Source organism: Mus caroli, unplaced genomic scaffold (genome assembly GCF_978045245.1).
Source record: "Mus caroli unplaced genomic scaffold, Mus_caroli_1 scaffold_18, whole genome shotgun sequence".
Classification (NCBI taxonomy): Eukaryota; Metazoa; Chordata; class Mammalia; order Rodentia; family Muridae; genus Mus; species Mus caroli.
In genome coordinates this window covers 9,697,542-9,714,005 of record NW_028227273.1, presented here as the reverse complement: position 1 = coordinate 9,714,005, position 16,464 = coordinate 9,697,542, and the positions used below count along the sequence as shown (strand labels likewise).

At 41.2% G+C, this 16,464-nt stretch overlaps 1 protein-coding gene across 6 annotated transcripts in view; it reads left to right on the top strand.

Moving 5' to 3' along the window:
• Camkmt (calmodulin-lysine N-methyltransferase) overlaps nucleotides 1-16,464 on the top strand; it is a 372,590-nt gene that overhangs the window by 9,197 nt on the left and 346,929 nt on the right. For all 6 annotated transcript variants that reach the window (XM_085832973.1, XM_085832975.1, XM_085832976.1 and 3 more), the window contains exon 3: nucleotides 16,087-16,151. In XM_085832973.1, the coding sequence (XP_085689099.1) occupies nucleotides 16,087-16,151 (65 nt within the window). The remainder of the gene's footprint in view (nucleotides 1-16,086; nucleotides 16,152-16,464) is intronic.

Genomic DNA, 16,464 nt, shown 5'->3' with positions numbered 1-16,464 from the left:
CTCTCAGGGAAGCAAAGATCAGTGAAGACACGAGGCCCACAAGCATTGCACTCTAGCTCTATAAGCAAGCTGAGCTCAACCCTAATCACTGTCCACGGAGTCCTATTTATATCCTGCAAACATCCCTGGGTCTTGCCTCAGTATATCTCTTGCCTAAGCACTGTTCCGTCTCAGCTGACATCACTCTGCCAATCAGCTGGACTCTGTGGAAGTGGAAAGAAACTGCAGCACACCACCAGAAATTTTTTGGTGTGTTTCTCTCTATGGAGTCCTGACAAATGGAACTCAACTATGCAATGTAAGGTGGACCAATGAATGTGTGTTGTTAGCGAAGAATCCTTCATCATGTGTCCTTTCACTTGCTTGCTTTAGCAGAATATCCTTTCTCCTGTGTTTGCTTCAGCAAAGCAGTCCTTTACGAGTCTGCCTTCCTTCACTGGTGTGTACTTCAGGAAAACATTCCTTCATGTATCTGTCCCAGCAAAACACCATCCAATACAACTGACTTTTCAAAGAACCCTTAAGTGTCCACTTCAGCCCACTCTCATTTTTTTTATCTCATATTAGCACTTTCAACCTGTTTCTGTGAGATTTCCTAGCGTGTTATCTGTTTCATTCAGTATTGAGTGATGGATATTCTGAAGTACTTTTTGTTTTTTTGTTTTAGAGCAACAGCCCAAATGTAATTTTAAATATAGTTCATACATATATATGGATAATCATATCTAATTTTCTTGAGACAGGGTCTCACTATGTAGCCCTGGTTGTCCATACAGTCAAAGATCCACCTACAGAATTCTGCCTCCCAGAATTTTTAAAGTTCGTCAAGTACAACAATATGGAATGATTGGAGGGAAAAGAGATGAATAATTTTAGGTAAATTCAAACCAACAAATGTTTACTAGTGTCTTGTATATAAATATAAGGTATGCTTTCCCTCAAGGAGCTAAATATATGAGAAATGAAAGAATAACTAGAAGGAAGGAAAGTTAAGTAAGTGACCCAAGAGCTCTCTCCGTGTGGCCCACGGCTGATTTCCAGATTCAGTTAAAAACTTGACATGCATCACTTTAAAAGCACTTTTGGAAAGCACCGAGGGGCAGGGCTTTAGACTGGATCTGGATGCAGTAGAAGGTTCTGGAGAAAGGGAGAAACTATCCCTGATGAGAACAGGGGCGTCATGAAATAGCATGAAAACGTACAAGGCAGAATGATCAGGGGCTACTGAGAAGGCTAGCTCCATCTCTAGAGAGAGTCCTAAAGCCTGCTTGGTTGTTATGCATTAGGGTCCAGGAGTAAACCATATGCACACTGATCTAAGTCAGACAGGGATTAGGCATACACTCCAGGACTGATCTATCAGGGCCGCAGGACAGACCCAGGAGCTGAATGTGACCCCAAGCTAGAATCCTACAGAGCTTTTAAGCCTGAAATCCATAAATATCTGTGCCAAGTTATTTCACCACCAGGCTTTAGGAATAGGGGACTTCCTCAGGAACATGTCTCTGTTGTACACTTACCCTGCTCTCATTGGTTGGGATATTTACCTGTGGGAAGGGACTTGCCATGCCCAATACTCATGTCTTAACTTGTCTTCCAGGATGGGACTTGTCTAACATCTATGTCCTCACTTGCCAACCAGGTGTCAGTTACTCATGTACATGTCTCTTTCTGCCAAGTAGGATGACAATTCCCTGGGAAATCTTGGGAACTTAAACTTTACTTGACTGATAACTCAATATGGAAGTCTTATATGAAAGACTTCTTATATTGGTACAGGTGTCTCTCTTACGCTGGGGCCCATCCCAGAGGCAGCTTAGAAAGGCAAAGACCATAAAAGCTCATGCATGGGGGCAGGAAGTTCTGTCTGGCAGTTGGTTTGGGTCCAAGCTTATTGTGGCTAACTGTACAGAGCAGCTCTAATTGACCTCTCTTGTGATTGGTTTCCAAGAACACCAAAGCACAGAGCATGAGAGAATATGCAGTCAACCCAGGCATGAGAAAGTTTCCTAGTAACAGCAGAAACAGCATAAAATGGCTGCCTAGACAGGCAGCAGTTACTTAGGCCTTAACATTCTGCGCTCCCACAGACCATAGGCATACACCCACTTTCTCTGTCTTGCTCCCCAACACTTAAGCGTCCCTGGCACAGCTCAACAGAGGACATGGGGTGATTCTTACTTCTTAGTCGTCCTTGGCATCTGTTCTCCCTGCCTGAAACCTTCTTGTACCTCGAAGTTTTATTAGACTCAAAAATAAATAACCCAAAGAGAATAAGTAACTAAACGATTGTGAATTTAAAATATCTCATGGCTGTATAGATTATAAAATTATATAAAATTAAAACTTCGACTACTACTTTCACTTAGCCTTATGTAATTGTACATAAGATAAAGGAATAATGAGGCTCATAGTAACTCTTCATTAAGAGGAAAATTTAGGGCGGTTAGATAGGTCAAAGCTTAGATTGTGAAACCCCCAGGGTCTTTCATCATTCCTGTGCATTTGAAAGCGGCTCCCTCCTTGAAAATGGTCGAGACTGAGGAATTGAAGTCAGGGTACCATTCCTACTTTATTGCTTTAAAAGTCTTGTTTTTCTGGTGTTTTGTTTCTTAGAACCTTACAGACCCAGCTCTTGCTATTAGTTAAATGCATGCAGAAACCTGTGGTAGACCAGAAAATCTTTCCACTAAAACTTTTACTAAAATTTATCTCCACTCTACATTATAAGCTATGATTTACTATTGCATAGAACTTACTGTGTACATTCTAGATATTGTTTCCTTATTTTTTAACATAATTTCCCCATGGCTAAATTGAAATATTTTGGAAGCTTTAAATGCTTCCGTTATATGTGGAGCCATACATGCCAGAGTTATTAATTTATAGCTGCATATGTATCCCATTATATGTAGAGTTACTAATTTATAAATGAATGCAGTCTTAAGAAAAGCATAGGCTGAGAGGCCTGACCCATCCTTTTGTCTTTGAATATGACTACTGTTGCCATGGTAATTGCTGAATTAGAATGCCAGCACTTGACTTTGGCTTGGCCGAGAAGTGTAGGGTGGGCAGGAAGTCGAGACTGTGGCTTTGGCTGTGTGGCTTTTTGAGTACAATCAATGCACCCCCACAAAGTCGTACATTGCTTCTCCGGGAAAGGAAAGGACAAATCAAACCATTGCACTGCTGAGCTTAGCACGCGCCTTCCGAGTGCTCAGTCAGATCTGGTGGCAGGAACGACATGTTCAGGAAATTAAATGTATGGCGGATCATCCGTACACACACACTACATATTATCGGTACCTATTTCAATAAGCACTTCCCTTTGAAACTGTAGTATTTTGGTAGATGTGAAATGACATTTCAATGTGGTTATAATTTGCATTTCCCAATGATGATTTCAGGGGTTCTACCCAGTGCTGAGAGCAGAAGCAGGAGAAAGCTGTAAGTTGGGGCATGGTGACTATGAATAAAATACATTAATATACATGTAAGGTACTCCATAATGAAACCCATTATTTTATGCACTAACTACAAATTTAATTTAAAAACTGGCAAGGCAGGGGCTGGAGAGATGCCTCAGAACTTAAGAGCACACCAGCTGCTCTTCCTGAGGGCCTGAGTTCTATTCCCAGCAGTCAATGTTATCTCAAAACCTTCTATAATAGGGTCTGATGCCTCTTCTGGTATGCAGATGTACATGCAGACAAGGTACCCATATACATAAAATACCTAAACAAATACATCTTACAAAAATAACAAAGTGGTTAAAGAAGCGAGGCTGGCAACTGAACAAATAGGATTACTGAATTTATTTAAATACATAGTTTTTTTAAATTAAAGATTTATTTATTCTCTTATGTATGAGTACACTGTAGCTGTCTTCAGACACCCCAGAACAGGGCATCAGATCCCATTACAGATGGTTGTGAGCCACCATGTGGTTGCTGGGAATTGAACTCAGGACCTCTGCAAGAGCAGTCAGTGCTCTTAACTGCTAAGACATCTCTCCAGCCCTTAAATACATAGTTTTAATATTAGGAATGGAATTAATAAGAGGTACTAAACAGCTTTTGATTTTTTTATTTTAAAAAGTCTTAATAAAACTCAAGTTCATTGAGTCCTGATTTCATGTAACATGTCATAGATCTTGGCTAATTATGACTTTAATTTTCTACTTTATCTTGTGATTATTTATATTGTTTGCTCACATATAAATATATTCAGTTTCAGTAAATTCAAATGGTCCCTGGAATACTTTTTTCACATTTATCTGCATTCTGTGCAGATACTATCTGCGGAGTTCTTATTCTGTCGATAAGACTTTAAAAGCCTTTTAGATACGAAAAAGCTTCAAAGTGAGTTGCATCTACAGCCTGTTGTTGAGCATTTTTCTTCTGAAAGCCTCTGCTTTTTTATTCTTCTAAGTCTTTTGGGGCACATTTCACTTTGTAGTTTATTTATTCTGCCTTTTAAAAGCAAAGTTTTTGTTAATCAAGTAAAATCCCCATGCCCACTTACCTCTGCACCAAGGGTTTCCGTGCAGCCCTCTGCCCTTGCTTAGTGTAGCCAGGGTTTGCTGCTGTCACCCTTAGGCAGCCTGATCATTAATGAGATAAGTGAGGCCACACCCCTGTCAGCAGACTCTGTCCCCTGATCTCTGGCAGCGTCTGACTTGCTTTCTGTTCTGGGCTTTTCTGCTCTAGACATCCCATAGAGATGGAACGCTGCCGTGTGCGGGCTTTTACATCTGGCTCTTTTTACTTAGTACACTTTTCACTAAAAAAGAGAATTGTCCAAATTCTACCATGTTTCAGAAAGTCATTCATTTTCCTGTGGTTGAATTAACATGTCACTATATGGCGAATAATGCATTTTTAATACTTATTCTTGAGCTAATGGACAATTTGAGGTTCTCTTTTTCTACTTTTTGGCTATTATATGTAATGCTACTGTGGATATTCATGTGCACTTTGTGTGTATGTGTGTACATATTTTTAAAATTCTCTTGGCATGGACCTGGGAATTCAGTGGCTAGATAATGTAGTTGCTACATGTTTAGATTTTTTGAGGAATGGACTTTTCATAGTGACTCTTTTACATTCTTTCTAGGAATGAGTGAGAATTCAGTTTCCTCCGTGTTTGTCTGCACTTGTGTTTTATTGTTTGGAAGTTAACTTGTTTGTCTATGGGTGGTTTGCCTGCAAGCACGCCTGTATACTGTCTGTGTGCCTCGTGCCCACAGAGGTGGGAAGAGGGTATTGGATCTCCTGGGACTAGAGATGGTTGTGAGTCACCATGTGGGTCCTGGGAATTGGACCCAGGTCCTCTACAGTAGCATCCAGTGCTCTTATCCACTGAGCCAGCTCTCCAGCCCCTCATTTGTTTTGCTTTTTGTTTTTTTCTATACAAAGTTTTAGTGTCACGGTGATGTGAAATGATCTCTTACTGTGGCTCTGACTGTCATTTCCCAGTTGAAAATGAAAGGCAATGAGCTCATCTCTGTACTTCTCATAGATCTCCTTTGCGTTCAAATGTTTTACCCACTGTACGTTAGATTGTTTATATTTTGGTTTTTAAGTTAAAACTTTTTTCCTCACAATAAGTGTGTGACATAATATATTTCTAAACACTTATTTATTTATTTAATGTATATGAGTACACAGTAGCTGTCTTCACACACACCAGAAGAAGGCACTAGATTCCATTACAGATGGTTGTGAGCCACCGTGTAATTGTTGGGAATTGAACTCAGGATGCTTGGAAGAGCAGTTAGTGTTCTTAACTGCTGAGCCATCTTTCCAGCCTGTGACATAAATATTTATGTAACACAGTGTGATATTTTAATGTCTTTATGTAGTGTGCAATGATCAGGCCAGGGTACTTAGCTTGCATATCACCTCAGACATCGGTTGTTTCTTTGTGATGGCAACATTGATTATCCTCTCCACCAGTTGTGCCGAAAGAATTTTTATTTATTTATTTATTTATTTATTTATTTCCCCATTTCTTTTTCTTTTTTTTTAAATGATACATAATTGACTTACAAAATTTATCAGTTTTAATACACATGAGTAACAAGCCTGCTAAGAAAGAGATCATGGACACACTCGCTCCTCTTCCCAGTTTCTCAAATAAAATAAAATATTTAGAATATACATAACAAAAGAAGTAAAAACCTCTACAGTGAAAACTTTAAATGTGTGAAGGAAGAGATTAAGAAGCATATTAGAATTTGAAGACCTCCCAAACGTATAGCTTGGTAGAATTAACATTATGAAAAAAGACCTTCCTACCAAAACAACTTACTGATTCAATGAAATCACAATCAACATCCTCATCTCATTCTTCACATAAATAGAAAGAAAATCCTCGAGTAGATTTGGAACAACAAAAGACTCAGAATAGCCAATTAGTCCTAGATAAGTGCTTGTTTCTATGCATTCTGCTCGTTTTAAGTGCTAAGTGCATCTGTCTTAAAACCCCAACTTTTATACATCTGTTTTTATTGAATCATTGATTTTTAAGTCAGCCGTACTTTCAATCCTCCATTGTATCCATTTGTCCTTTTCTTCCACAGTGAGGAATCTCAGAACTCACTCTTAAATTCTTTGAGTCTTAATGTATTCAACCATAGAATGGGTATTGGTTATGTGTGATTGTCTTAGAAAGGGTGAAGGAGTTGGAGGAGAAACAAATGTGATCTTTATAAGAGTGCTTTGAAAATCTGGTGTAATTTGGTAACTATAAATTGTTATATGATGTTGCTATTTGGTTTTCTTCTCTAGATTTTCAACATCTGACAAAGAAGTTCCAATGTGTTTACTTCAGTCAATTCCAGGGTAGATACCATGGATATCCCAAGTTAGTTTGGGAAACATGGATAGCTTGAAGACTGCCCTCATTCCATCCCAGGACTGTAAAAGTCTTAGAGGACAATATATACTCAGGTTTCCAAAATAACTTGAGACTTGTTGGAATGTTTTGACTAGAATCTGCTACACCTAAATGTAAATTGATATCTTGTCTTTTCCACTTGAACACCATTTTGTGGAGGGGTCATTTGACACAATGAGGTGAATAGTCTGGAATATTTGGTTCTGTTTTCATTTCTTCAGGTTGTCTATGTTACTGGTACTGTGTTCATGTGGATCCCATCCTTCTTGGCGAGGCAGCTCCTCCTCCTCCTCTTCCTCCTCTTCCTCCTCCTTCTCCTCTTTCTCCTTCTTCTCCTCCTCCTCCTCTTCCTTCTTCTTTTTTGTTTTTTGGGGATTTTTTTTTTTTTTTTGAGACAGGGTTTCTCTGTATAGCCCCAGCTGTCCTGTTACTCACTTTGTAGACCAGGCTGGCCTTGAACTCAGAGATCCACCTGCCTCTGCCTCCCAAGTGCTGGGATTAAAGGTGTGTGCCACCACTGCCTGGCTTCTTGGCTTCTTCTTAAACATATTTATTTGTTATAAACATGCATCTCTTGCTAAATCAAAGTGTCTTCTCATATAAATCATAGTTGTGTGTGTTATTTTAATTGCAAGTCGATTTTGTTCGGTATTAAGAATAGCTAATCCAGCTTGTTTCTTGGGACCATTTGCTTGGAAAATTGTTTTCTAACCTTTTACTCTGAGGTAGTGTCTGCCTTTGTCACTGAGGTGCGTTTCCTGTATGTAGCAAAATTCTGGGTCCTGTTTATGTATCCAGTCTGTTAGTCTATGCCTTTTTATTGGGGAGTTGATTCCATTGATGTTAAGAGAGATTAAGGAAAAGGGATTGTTACTTCCTGTTTTTTGTTTGTTTGTTTGTTTGTTTGTTTTTAGAGGTGGAATTATATTTGTCTGGCTATCTTATTTTGGGTTTGGTGAAAGATTAGTTTCTTGATATTTCTAGGGTGTAGTTTCCCTCCTTGTGTTGGTGTTTTCCATCTATTATCCTTTGTAGGGCTGGATTTGTGGAAAGATATTGTGTAAATTTGGTTTTGTCTTGGAATAGCTTGTTTTCTTCTTCTACGGTAATTGAGAGTTTTGCTGGGTATAGTAGCCTGGGCTGTCATTTGTGTTCTCTTAGGGTCTGTATGACATCTGCCCAGGATCTTCTAGCTTTCGTAGTCTCTGGTGAGAAGTCTGGTGTAATTCTGATAGGTCTGCCTTTATATGTTACTTGACCTTTTTCTCTTACTGCTTTTAAAATTCTTTCTTTGGTGAGTACATTTGGTGTTTTAATTATTATGTGATTGGAGGAATTTCTACAGATTGGGAGTTCTGTAGACTTCTTGTATGTTCATGGGCATCTCTTTCTTTAGGTTAGGGAAGTTTTCTTCTATAATTTTGTTGAAGATATTTAATGACCCTTTAAGTTAGGATTCTTCCCTCTCTTCTATACCTATTATCCTTAGGTTTGGTCTTCTCATTGTGTCCTGGATTTCCTGGATGTTTTGGGTTAGGATATTTTTGCATTTCATTTTTTTTTTTGTGTCAATGTTTTCTATGGTATCTTCTGCACCTGAGAGTCTCTCTTCTTCTTCTTTTTTAAAGATTTATTTATTTATTATATGTAAGTACACTGTAACTGTCTTCAGATAGACTAGAAGAGGGCATCAGATCTCATTACAGATGGTTGTGAGCCACCATGTGGTTGCTGGGACTTGAACTCAGGACCTTTGGAAGAGCAGTCAGTGCTCTTAACCTCTGAGCCATCTCTCCAGCCCCTGAGATTCTCTCTTCTATCTCTTGTATTCTATTGGTGATGCTTACATCTATGACTCCTGATCTCTTTCCTAGGTTTTCTAACTCCAGGGTTTTCTCCCTTTGTGATTCCTTTATTGTTTCTATTTTCATTTTTAGATCTTGGATGGTTTTGTTCATTTCCTTCAACTGTTTGTGTTTTCCTGTAATTCTTTAATGTATTTTTGTGTTTTGTCTTTAAGGGCTTCTACCTGTTAACCTGTGTTCTCCTGTATTTCTTTAAGGGAGTTATTTATGTCTTTCTTAAAGCCCTCTATCATCATCACGAGAAGTGATTTTAGATCAAAATCTTGCTTTTCCTGTGTGATGGTGTATCCAGGACTTGCTATGTTGGGAGAATTGGGTTCTGATGATGCCAAGTAACCTTGGTTTCTGTTGCTTCTGTTCTTATGCTTGCCTCCTGCCATCTGATTATCTCTAGTGCTACCTGCCCTGGCTATGTCTGACTGGAGCCTGTCCTTCCTGTGATCCTGGTTGTGTCTGAATTCCTTAGAGTTCAGCTGTCTCTGGGATACTGTGATTCTGTGATCCTGTGATCCTGAGATCTTGGGTGTGTCAGAGCTCCTGGGAGTCAAACTGCTTCTGGGACCCTGAGTTCCTGGTGTGACCAAGCTCCTAGGATCCTGGGATCCTGGAATCCTGTGATCCTCCGCATGTTAGAGTGCCTGGGAGTGGAGCTTCCTCTGGGTGTTGTGGGATGGCTGCAGAGTTCGGGCCGAAGGTCTACTCAGAGCTCCGGCCGAATTTTATTTATTTTTGGCTTTTGAGACAGGGTTTCTTTACATAGCCCTGGTTGTCCTATACCTTGCGCTGTAGATCAGGCTGGCCTCTAACTTAGAGATCCACTTGCTTCTGCCTCCAGGTTGCTGGGATTAAGGGAGTGTGCCTAGCTAACTGTTCATGTTTTTATAAGTAGAATTGTGAGATTTGACTTCCTGTCTCCCCACCCTTATACAACTTAAAAATATCACAGTGTGCACTCTAAGACAGTGCTTTCAACAAGGACAAATTTTGTGTCAGTATTAACTCAGAGTTGCAGTAGTAACTTTGAATAGTATGGACTTTTAATGTAGGCATTTTACTTAAGTTATCCCAGCTCCTGGCTTTAACATTTAATAGTATGTAATATGCACACGGTTTTTCTATCCTACTCTGTTGTGTGACAGTGTTTCCTAGGGAAATGATACACATGTATTTACTCATCTCAGATAGGAGTGTTAGGTTGGTCCAAGATGGAGTCACCTAAGGCACTGTGGTGGTATGAATTGGAATGACCTCCACAGACTCATGTGCTTGAGTGCTTGGCCTGTAGGGAGGGGCATTATTAGGAGGTGTGGCCTTGTTGGAGTAGGTGAGGCCTAGTTGGAGGAAGCGTGTCACTTTGGGGCTGAACGTTGAGGTCTCACATATGCTTAAGTTGTACCCAGTGTAACCCAGTCTCCTACTGCCCACTAGTCAAGATGTAGAACTCTGGACTCCTCCAGCACCCTCTCTTCCTGGGCACTATTATTCTTCCCATCATTATGATAATGGGCTGAACCTCTGAAATTGTAAGGCGCCTAATTAAATGTTTGCCTTTATAAGACTTGCCTTGGTCATGTCGTTTTCCCATAGCAATGGAAACTCTAAGTTCAAGATGAGCTCCTGACCCATGTGGGAACCAGTCAGCTTTTATACCATTTTAAGTACATGCAAATAATAAGTTCAGTTCTAGGTTAAAGGACAAACAAGGCAATAAACACAAATAGTCAAGGAACAAACAAGGCAATAAAAAAAAATCCCATGATCTCTGTTTCTAGGGGCTTATCAGAATGATCAAGATATCTGAGCCTACTTTTCAGTCCTAGTCCAAAGTCAAATTCTTGCCTGAAGCCTACTTTGTTGTCCTGGCCCAATGTCAAATTCCTACCAAGTTTTTAGAAGTTGACCCAAAAGTTCTCCCCACTAAAGACTCTGATAAGCTGGGTCCATTAGGGACTTATCTCCTCATAGTATTGCAGGTTATACAGCCTTTACCTTAGGGAGGGATGGGTAATCACATTACTCAATTTTTCTGTCTCCACAGCAGTCAGACTGGACCTATCAGCTCCCATTTTCCACAGCTGCACAAGCCAGGCAAAAATAGGCCCTTTGCTTTAAAAAAAAGTCTTCTCTATTTCCAACAGCTCAGGTGCTGAATATTCGGTCACTACCACAGTTCCTTGCATTATACCATTGTTGGAGACAGGGTTTCTTTGTGTAGCCCTGGCTGTCCTGGAGCTCACTTTGTAGACCAGGCTGGCCTCGAACTTAGAAATCCACCTGCCTCTGCCTCCCAAGTGCTGGGATTAAAGGCATGAGCCACCACTGCCCAGTGCATTACACCATTGTTAATATGCCCATCTTATGGGGCATCGTCATTTCCCTAAATTTTTTTCTTACCAAGTTGGATCTGTGGGGTATCTTTTATTGCTTTTACCATGTTCTCCTCTGTCCCACTCTCTAAATCTTCCCATGGGTTCCACGTCCTTGAACCCCAGTGAGGGTTTTTGAGCATGAATTTAACTTGTACTTTGTTTTCCCTCTTGCTTACAAGCCTTAAGAAGCAGCAAGCCTGCTGGGCATGGTGGCGCATGCCTTTACTCCCAGCACTTAGGAGGCAGAGGCAGGCGGATTTCTGAGTTCGAGGCCAGCCTGGTCTGCAGAGTGAGTTCCAGGACAGCCAGGGCTACACAGAGAAAACCTGTCTCGAAAAACCAAAAAAAAAAAAAAAAAAAAAAAAAAAAAAAAAAAAAAAAAAAAGCAGCAAGCCCCCAGCTCTCTCATCCTCTTGTTTACCTACTAGCCTCAGGTTAGATAGAGGCTAGCACAGAGGAGGCTGCTGCATCTCCCCTTTGTTGCAGTTGTTCCTTTCCACAAACATCTCAGCCTCAGATGCATTGCTAACCACGCACAACATAGGTCAGGTATCCTCTGCCTGTTGGCAATCAACCCTGTGTGCTAATCTTAAAGACTGCAAGACTTCCTCTAAACCTTTAACTGTTTTCAGGGCAACTCCATATTCCTGTGGTGGATTCCACTCATCAAGTAGGCGTGCCACCTCATCACATAGATGATGGCTGCCACCCTGGGATTCCTCCCATAGTCACTCCAAATCCTGATGGCTCAGCCTTATTGCCCATCTCACTACCCAAAGCAAGAAGCAGCAACTGCTGACGTAGCACAAAGGCACACTAATACACTACATGGGAAAGGACAACTCCACTGGAGTGTCCTCCATGGATGCATCTCATTCAAGCTTCCCGGCCTCAGGCATATGGCCTTGCTACTTACAGCTAAGGCCAAATGCACTCACTCCTCTCCAACACTTCTGTGGTGTCCCTTGTGCAGGTGCCAGTTATGTTGTGTGACAAAACTTTTCCTGGGGATATGCACACATGTCTGCTCAACCAAGATAGAGAGAGAGCCCCTGAGAGACCAAAGTACAGATGCTACTGAAGTCCAACTTGGTGAGCCAGTGATTTTTATTGGGGTTACTTATAGGAGCAGAAATGGAGAGACAGCAGGATCACCACAGTCTACATCAGCATGGGTGACAGCTCACAAAAGCTGGGAAATTGGAGCCTACTGTGCAGCCTGTAAGCTTGACAGGTTGGAGAGTGTGGGTTTCAGGTACTTCAGTTGGTCTAAACCTCTTCCCGGTAGCTGGGCTGCTTTGTGCGTCTTCCCGGTAGCTGGGCTGCTTTGTGCGTCTTCCAGGAAGCTGGGCTGGTTTCAGTCATCTTTGCAGCTTGTCTGAGAGTCTTCTCTGAAGCGCAGCTTTTTTTTTTTTTTTTTCCCCTTATTCTGGCAAACTCCTTCTGGCTTACTCCTAGTTTCAGGGACTTGCAGAAGCTATTTTGGGTTGTTTACTTTGCTGTTTAAGGACTGCAGAACCCAATGTTTCAACCTCAGAGGAAGTTGTTAGGCCTTGTCTTAGGGTTTTATTACTAGGAAGAGATGCCATGACCATGGCAACTCTTGGAAAACATTTCGTTGAAGGTTTGGTCTGTTGTCAGCATGGCTGGAGGCATGGTGACAAACAGGCAGAGAGGTGCCTGAGAGTCGTACATTCTGATCTGCAGGCAGCAGGAAAAGAGAGTGACACTGGGCTTGGCTTGAACATCTGAAACCTCAAAGCCAACCCCCAATGACAAACTTTCCTCAACAAAGCCACACCTGCTCCAACAAGGCCACACCTCCTAAAAGTGCCACACCCTATGAGTCTATGGAACCATTTTCATTCAGTCCACCACTTGCAACACGCTCTTGCCTCAGATTTAATTTCAAATGATTTATCCTGATTGTGTTGTTCAAAGGGATGAGTGGGGTGGGGGCGGGGGCGTGGGGGAGTGAGGAGAAGGGAGAAAAGGAAGAGAGAGGAGGGGAGGGGAGAGAAGGAATCAGAATGATTTTCTTAGGCCATAAAGAAATTCAGTGATTTTGTTTTTACTTTTTTTTTTTTGAGAAAGTGTCTCTAGCTCAGTCTGGATTCAACCTCTCCACATAGCCAAGAAGGCCCTGAACCTTGCTTTTTGAATGCTGGGTTACAGGCTTTTTGTTGTTGTTGTTGTTGTTGTTGGGTAGTGAAGTCATCAGAAACAGGGTTGATGATATTCTACAACTATTCCCACTATAGTAGCATGTGTAATAGAGCCAAATGATAAAAGCCAACATGAAATCTGTGTTCTGTAACTGTGGTGCAGATAGTCACAGTCATTCACAGGAGCTCTTTGATCTTTTGAACAGTTAATTAAGATCATGTTACAGACCGGGCAGTGGTGGCGCATGCCTTTAATCCCAGCACTTGGGAGGCAGAGGCAGGCGGATTTCTGAGTTCGAGGCCAGCCTGGTCTACAGAGTGAGTTCCAGGGCAGCCAGGGCGACACAGAGAAACCCTGTCTTGGAAAAAAACAAAAAACAAACAAACAAACAAAAACCAACCAAACAAACAAAAGAGCTCATGTTACAGGATGTTACTGAATGTTGAAAACTATGATGCATTATAAAAAACATGAATTGCACAGCAGTCTTTATCAAAGTATAGAGAACAGATTTGATGAGTGTGTACCAAAATATTAACTGCTCATTAGGATATTGATGTTTTATTATCTTCAAAGTAATCATATGCTGCTGATGTGTTTTGGGACATGCTGCGGTCTGAGCCATGCCATGCCCCCGTCCTGTGTTTTAGATGTTAAAACTGCATATATTATAGTTTCAGTAATGTTAGTGTAATTAACTGCTATCCCTAGACCCTCATAGTCACTGAGGTGGATCTACAAACATCATATTATGATACGGAAGCTTTGGTTTCTGGTTGGTGACTATTTCTTTGGATTATGATACTTTTGTATCCCAGCGTTTATGGTTAGTTATGACTGCAGACAGCTTTATGCAACCTCAGCCTCACTGACAGAGAAATGGTAGGAGCGAAATACGAGCTCTTTTTTTCTGAAAGAGTAATGTAATTACTATTCTATTGATATTTATATAATTACATCTATCTATCTACCTATCCATCTATCTATACATATACATTCTAGCCCCCATTTGTATTAAATGTTAATGATGAAGTTAAGGTAATATTGATAAAATGCATGTCAGGTGATTTACTGATGAATGTATTTTAAACAATCAAAACACCCTAAAGTGGGTTCAGCTGCAATTCTGAGGGGGCATGTAGAAGATTATAGCGCTATAACTCCAGCTATCGCCACTGGTTCCCTTATTAAGATTCAAATAATCAAACCCAATATGTGAAGGGCTGAGTGGAGCGAGTTGAGCTAACAGAGGCAGAGGGCAGGTTAGGGGTAGATGCCAAGAGTCAGGCTGACCTGTTGATCAATGTTCAGGACTGCCGGCCGTGGACTGCCGGCCGTGGACTGCAGAGCTGGTGGTCCACTAGTCTTTGCGTCCCGTTAGCAAACTGTGGCGCTCACTGCTTTAGTGGAACTTCTGTGTTACTGTGGCTGGCTCTGGAGGCCCATTCGCTCGGCTCTGCTTTATTCTAAAATTCTCTGTGTGCTTTGTTTCTTTTAAAACAAGTTTCACCTTTAAGAAGAAACCTAAAGACTGTTCACTTCCCTGGCCTTACAGCTGAACATGGACAGGAAGTTAGTGCTGGCCACACGAGGGCCAAGCAGAAGAGTGCAGCCCACTGGCCTTACAGCTGAACATGGACAGGAAGTTAGTGCTGGCCCCACGAGGACCAAGCAGAGGAGTGCAGCCCACACCCCTGAAGTTCATCCCCACAAGACAGCTCAGTCTGCAGCTGTTTCGGAGCGTCCAGTATTTGGATGCTATCATTTGCCTGCTGTCACAGGGCAGGTGCATCATCCTTGTGGTCAAGGGGTGGCCCATGTATTATGCTGTTACCTAACACTGTTTATAACTCCTAAGACATTGTGAGGAATGGTTAGTCTTGTGACTAAATTCAACCCTGAAAGCAGTGTAGTCACATAGCAGCCTTTCCAGGTATTTTTTCCTTGAGTTTGAAGTAACCATATACCATTCCCAGCACATCCAGGATGCTGCCTGTAGAGGACCGAAGGGCCAGATGGACCTTACAAAGTTCAACTCTCTGACCCCACTCAACACCATAGGACTTGACTTTTTGTTCTGTCTGACTAAGAAATAGACCATGGAGCCAAGTGAAGTGCACTTTGTCACATGTAAGGATCTGCTTTGTTCCTTGTTGCTTTTCCCTTTTTAAACCTTTGTTATATCTTTCCATTCTGTTTCTTGTCAAATGCATAAATGTTTGTTCTGCAACTCACTGAAGTTTTGAACTCTGGCTTGTGCAGTTTTTATTGTCTGTGTCAGACGTACAGCCAGACATGGTCCTCTTTCAACATTTTCCACATTCTGTTAAGCACCATCAAAACCGCCCTCCCCCTCTGTCCTCTACCCCCCACTCCCATTCGCCCAACACGCTCTGCGAGAAGAAGAAAAAAGAATCACCTTGTGTGTTGTAGCTCATTTGTCTCAAGAGAGAATCAATAGGTCATATTCAGTGCCTTGAATAAAAGTTTCACCTTTAAGAATTTGTGTGTAACTGTAGATTATTTTCCGTTAAGCAGCGATGGTACAAATGATAGCACTTGTAGATGTTGATTGTAATCAGGAAATGCTGTAACATGAAATGCTCTGAAGAGCACGATCTGAGGGTTTGTCTCCCTTCTCCCTCCAGTGGGCAGACATTGTTTTAAAGCTGTAATACGGTAGGGTTCATTAGTATTGACTGTATCACAATATACTCTCAGATTTAAAGAAGAATTAGAAGTGCTGTTATTTTAGACACGTTAAATAAACTTTTATTCCTTTGCAGGCGCAATAGTGGGCCCTTGAATGTCGAAGACGTGCTTACCAGCTTTGACAACACCGGAAATGTTTGTAAGTTACATGCTCACTGTGAAATATACCCAGGGCTTTAAAACCAGATTTTAGTTCTGCCCTAGTATTTATTATACTAACCATGTGTTTATACTCATATGTGTATGCATGCACATAGATGCATATCTTTTATATATATGTATGCATGCATACATATACACATGCATATTAGAAATTCCTGGTACTTTACGCTGTAGAATGTACCCCGTAGGAGATGCATACTAAATGGGGTATGGCAGGTTTTACCAAAACTTTATGGCGATGTGTGTGTTTGAGACAGAGTATAGATCAGAAGGAAGTCTGGACTCCCCGG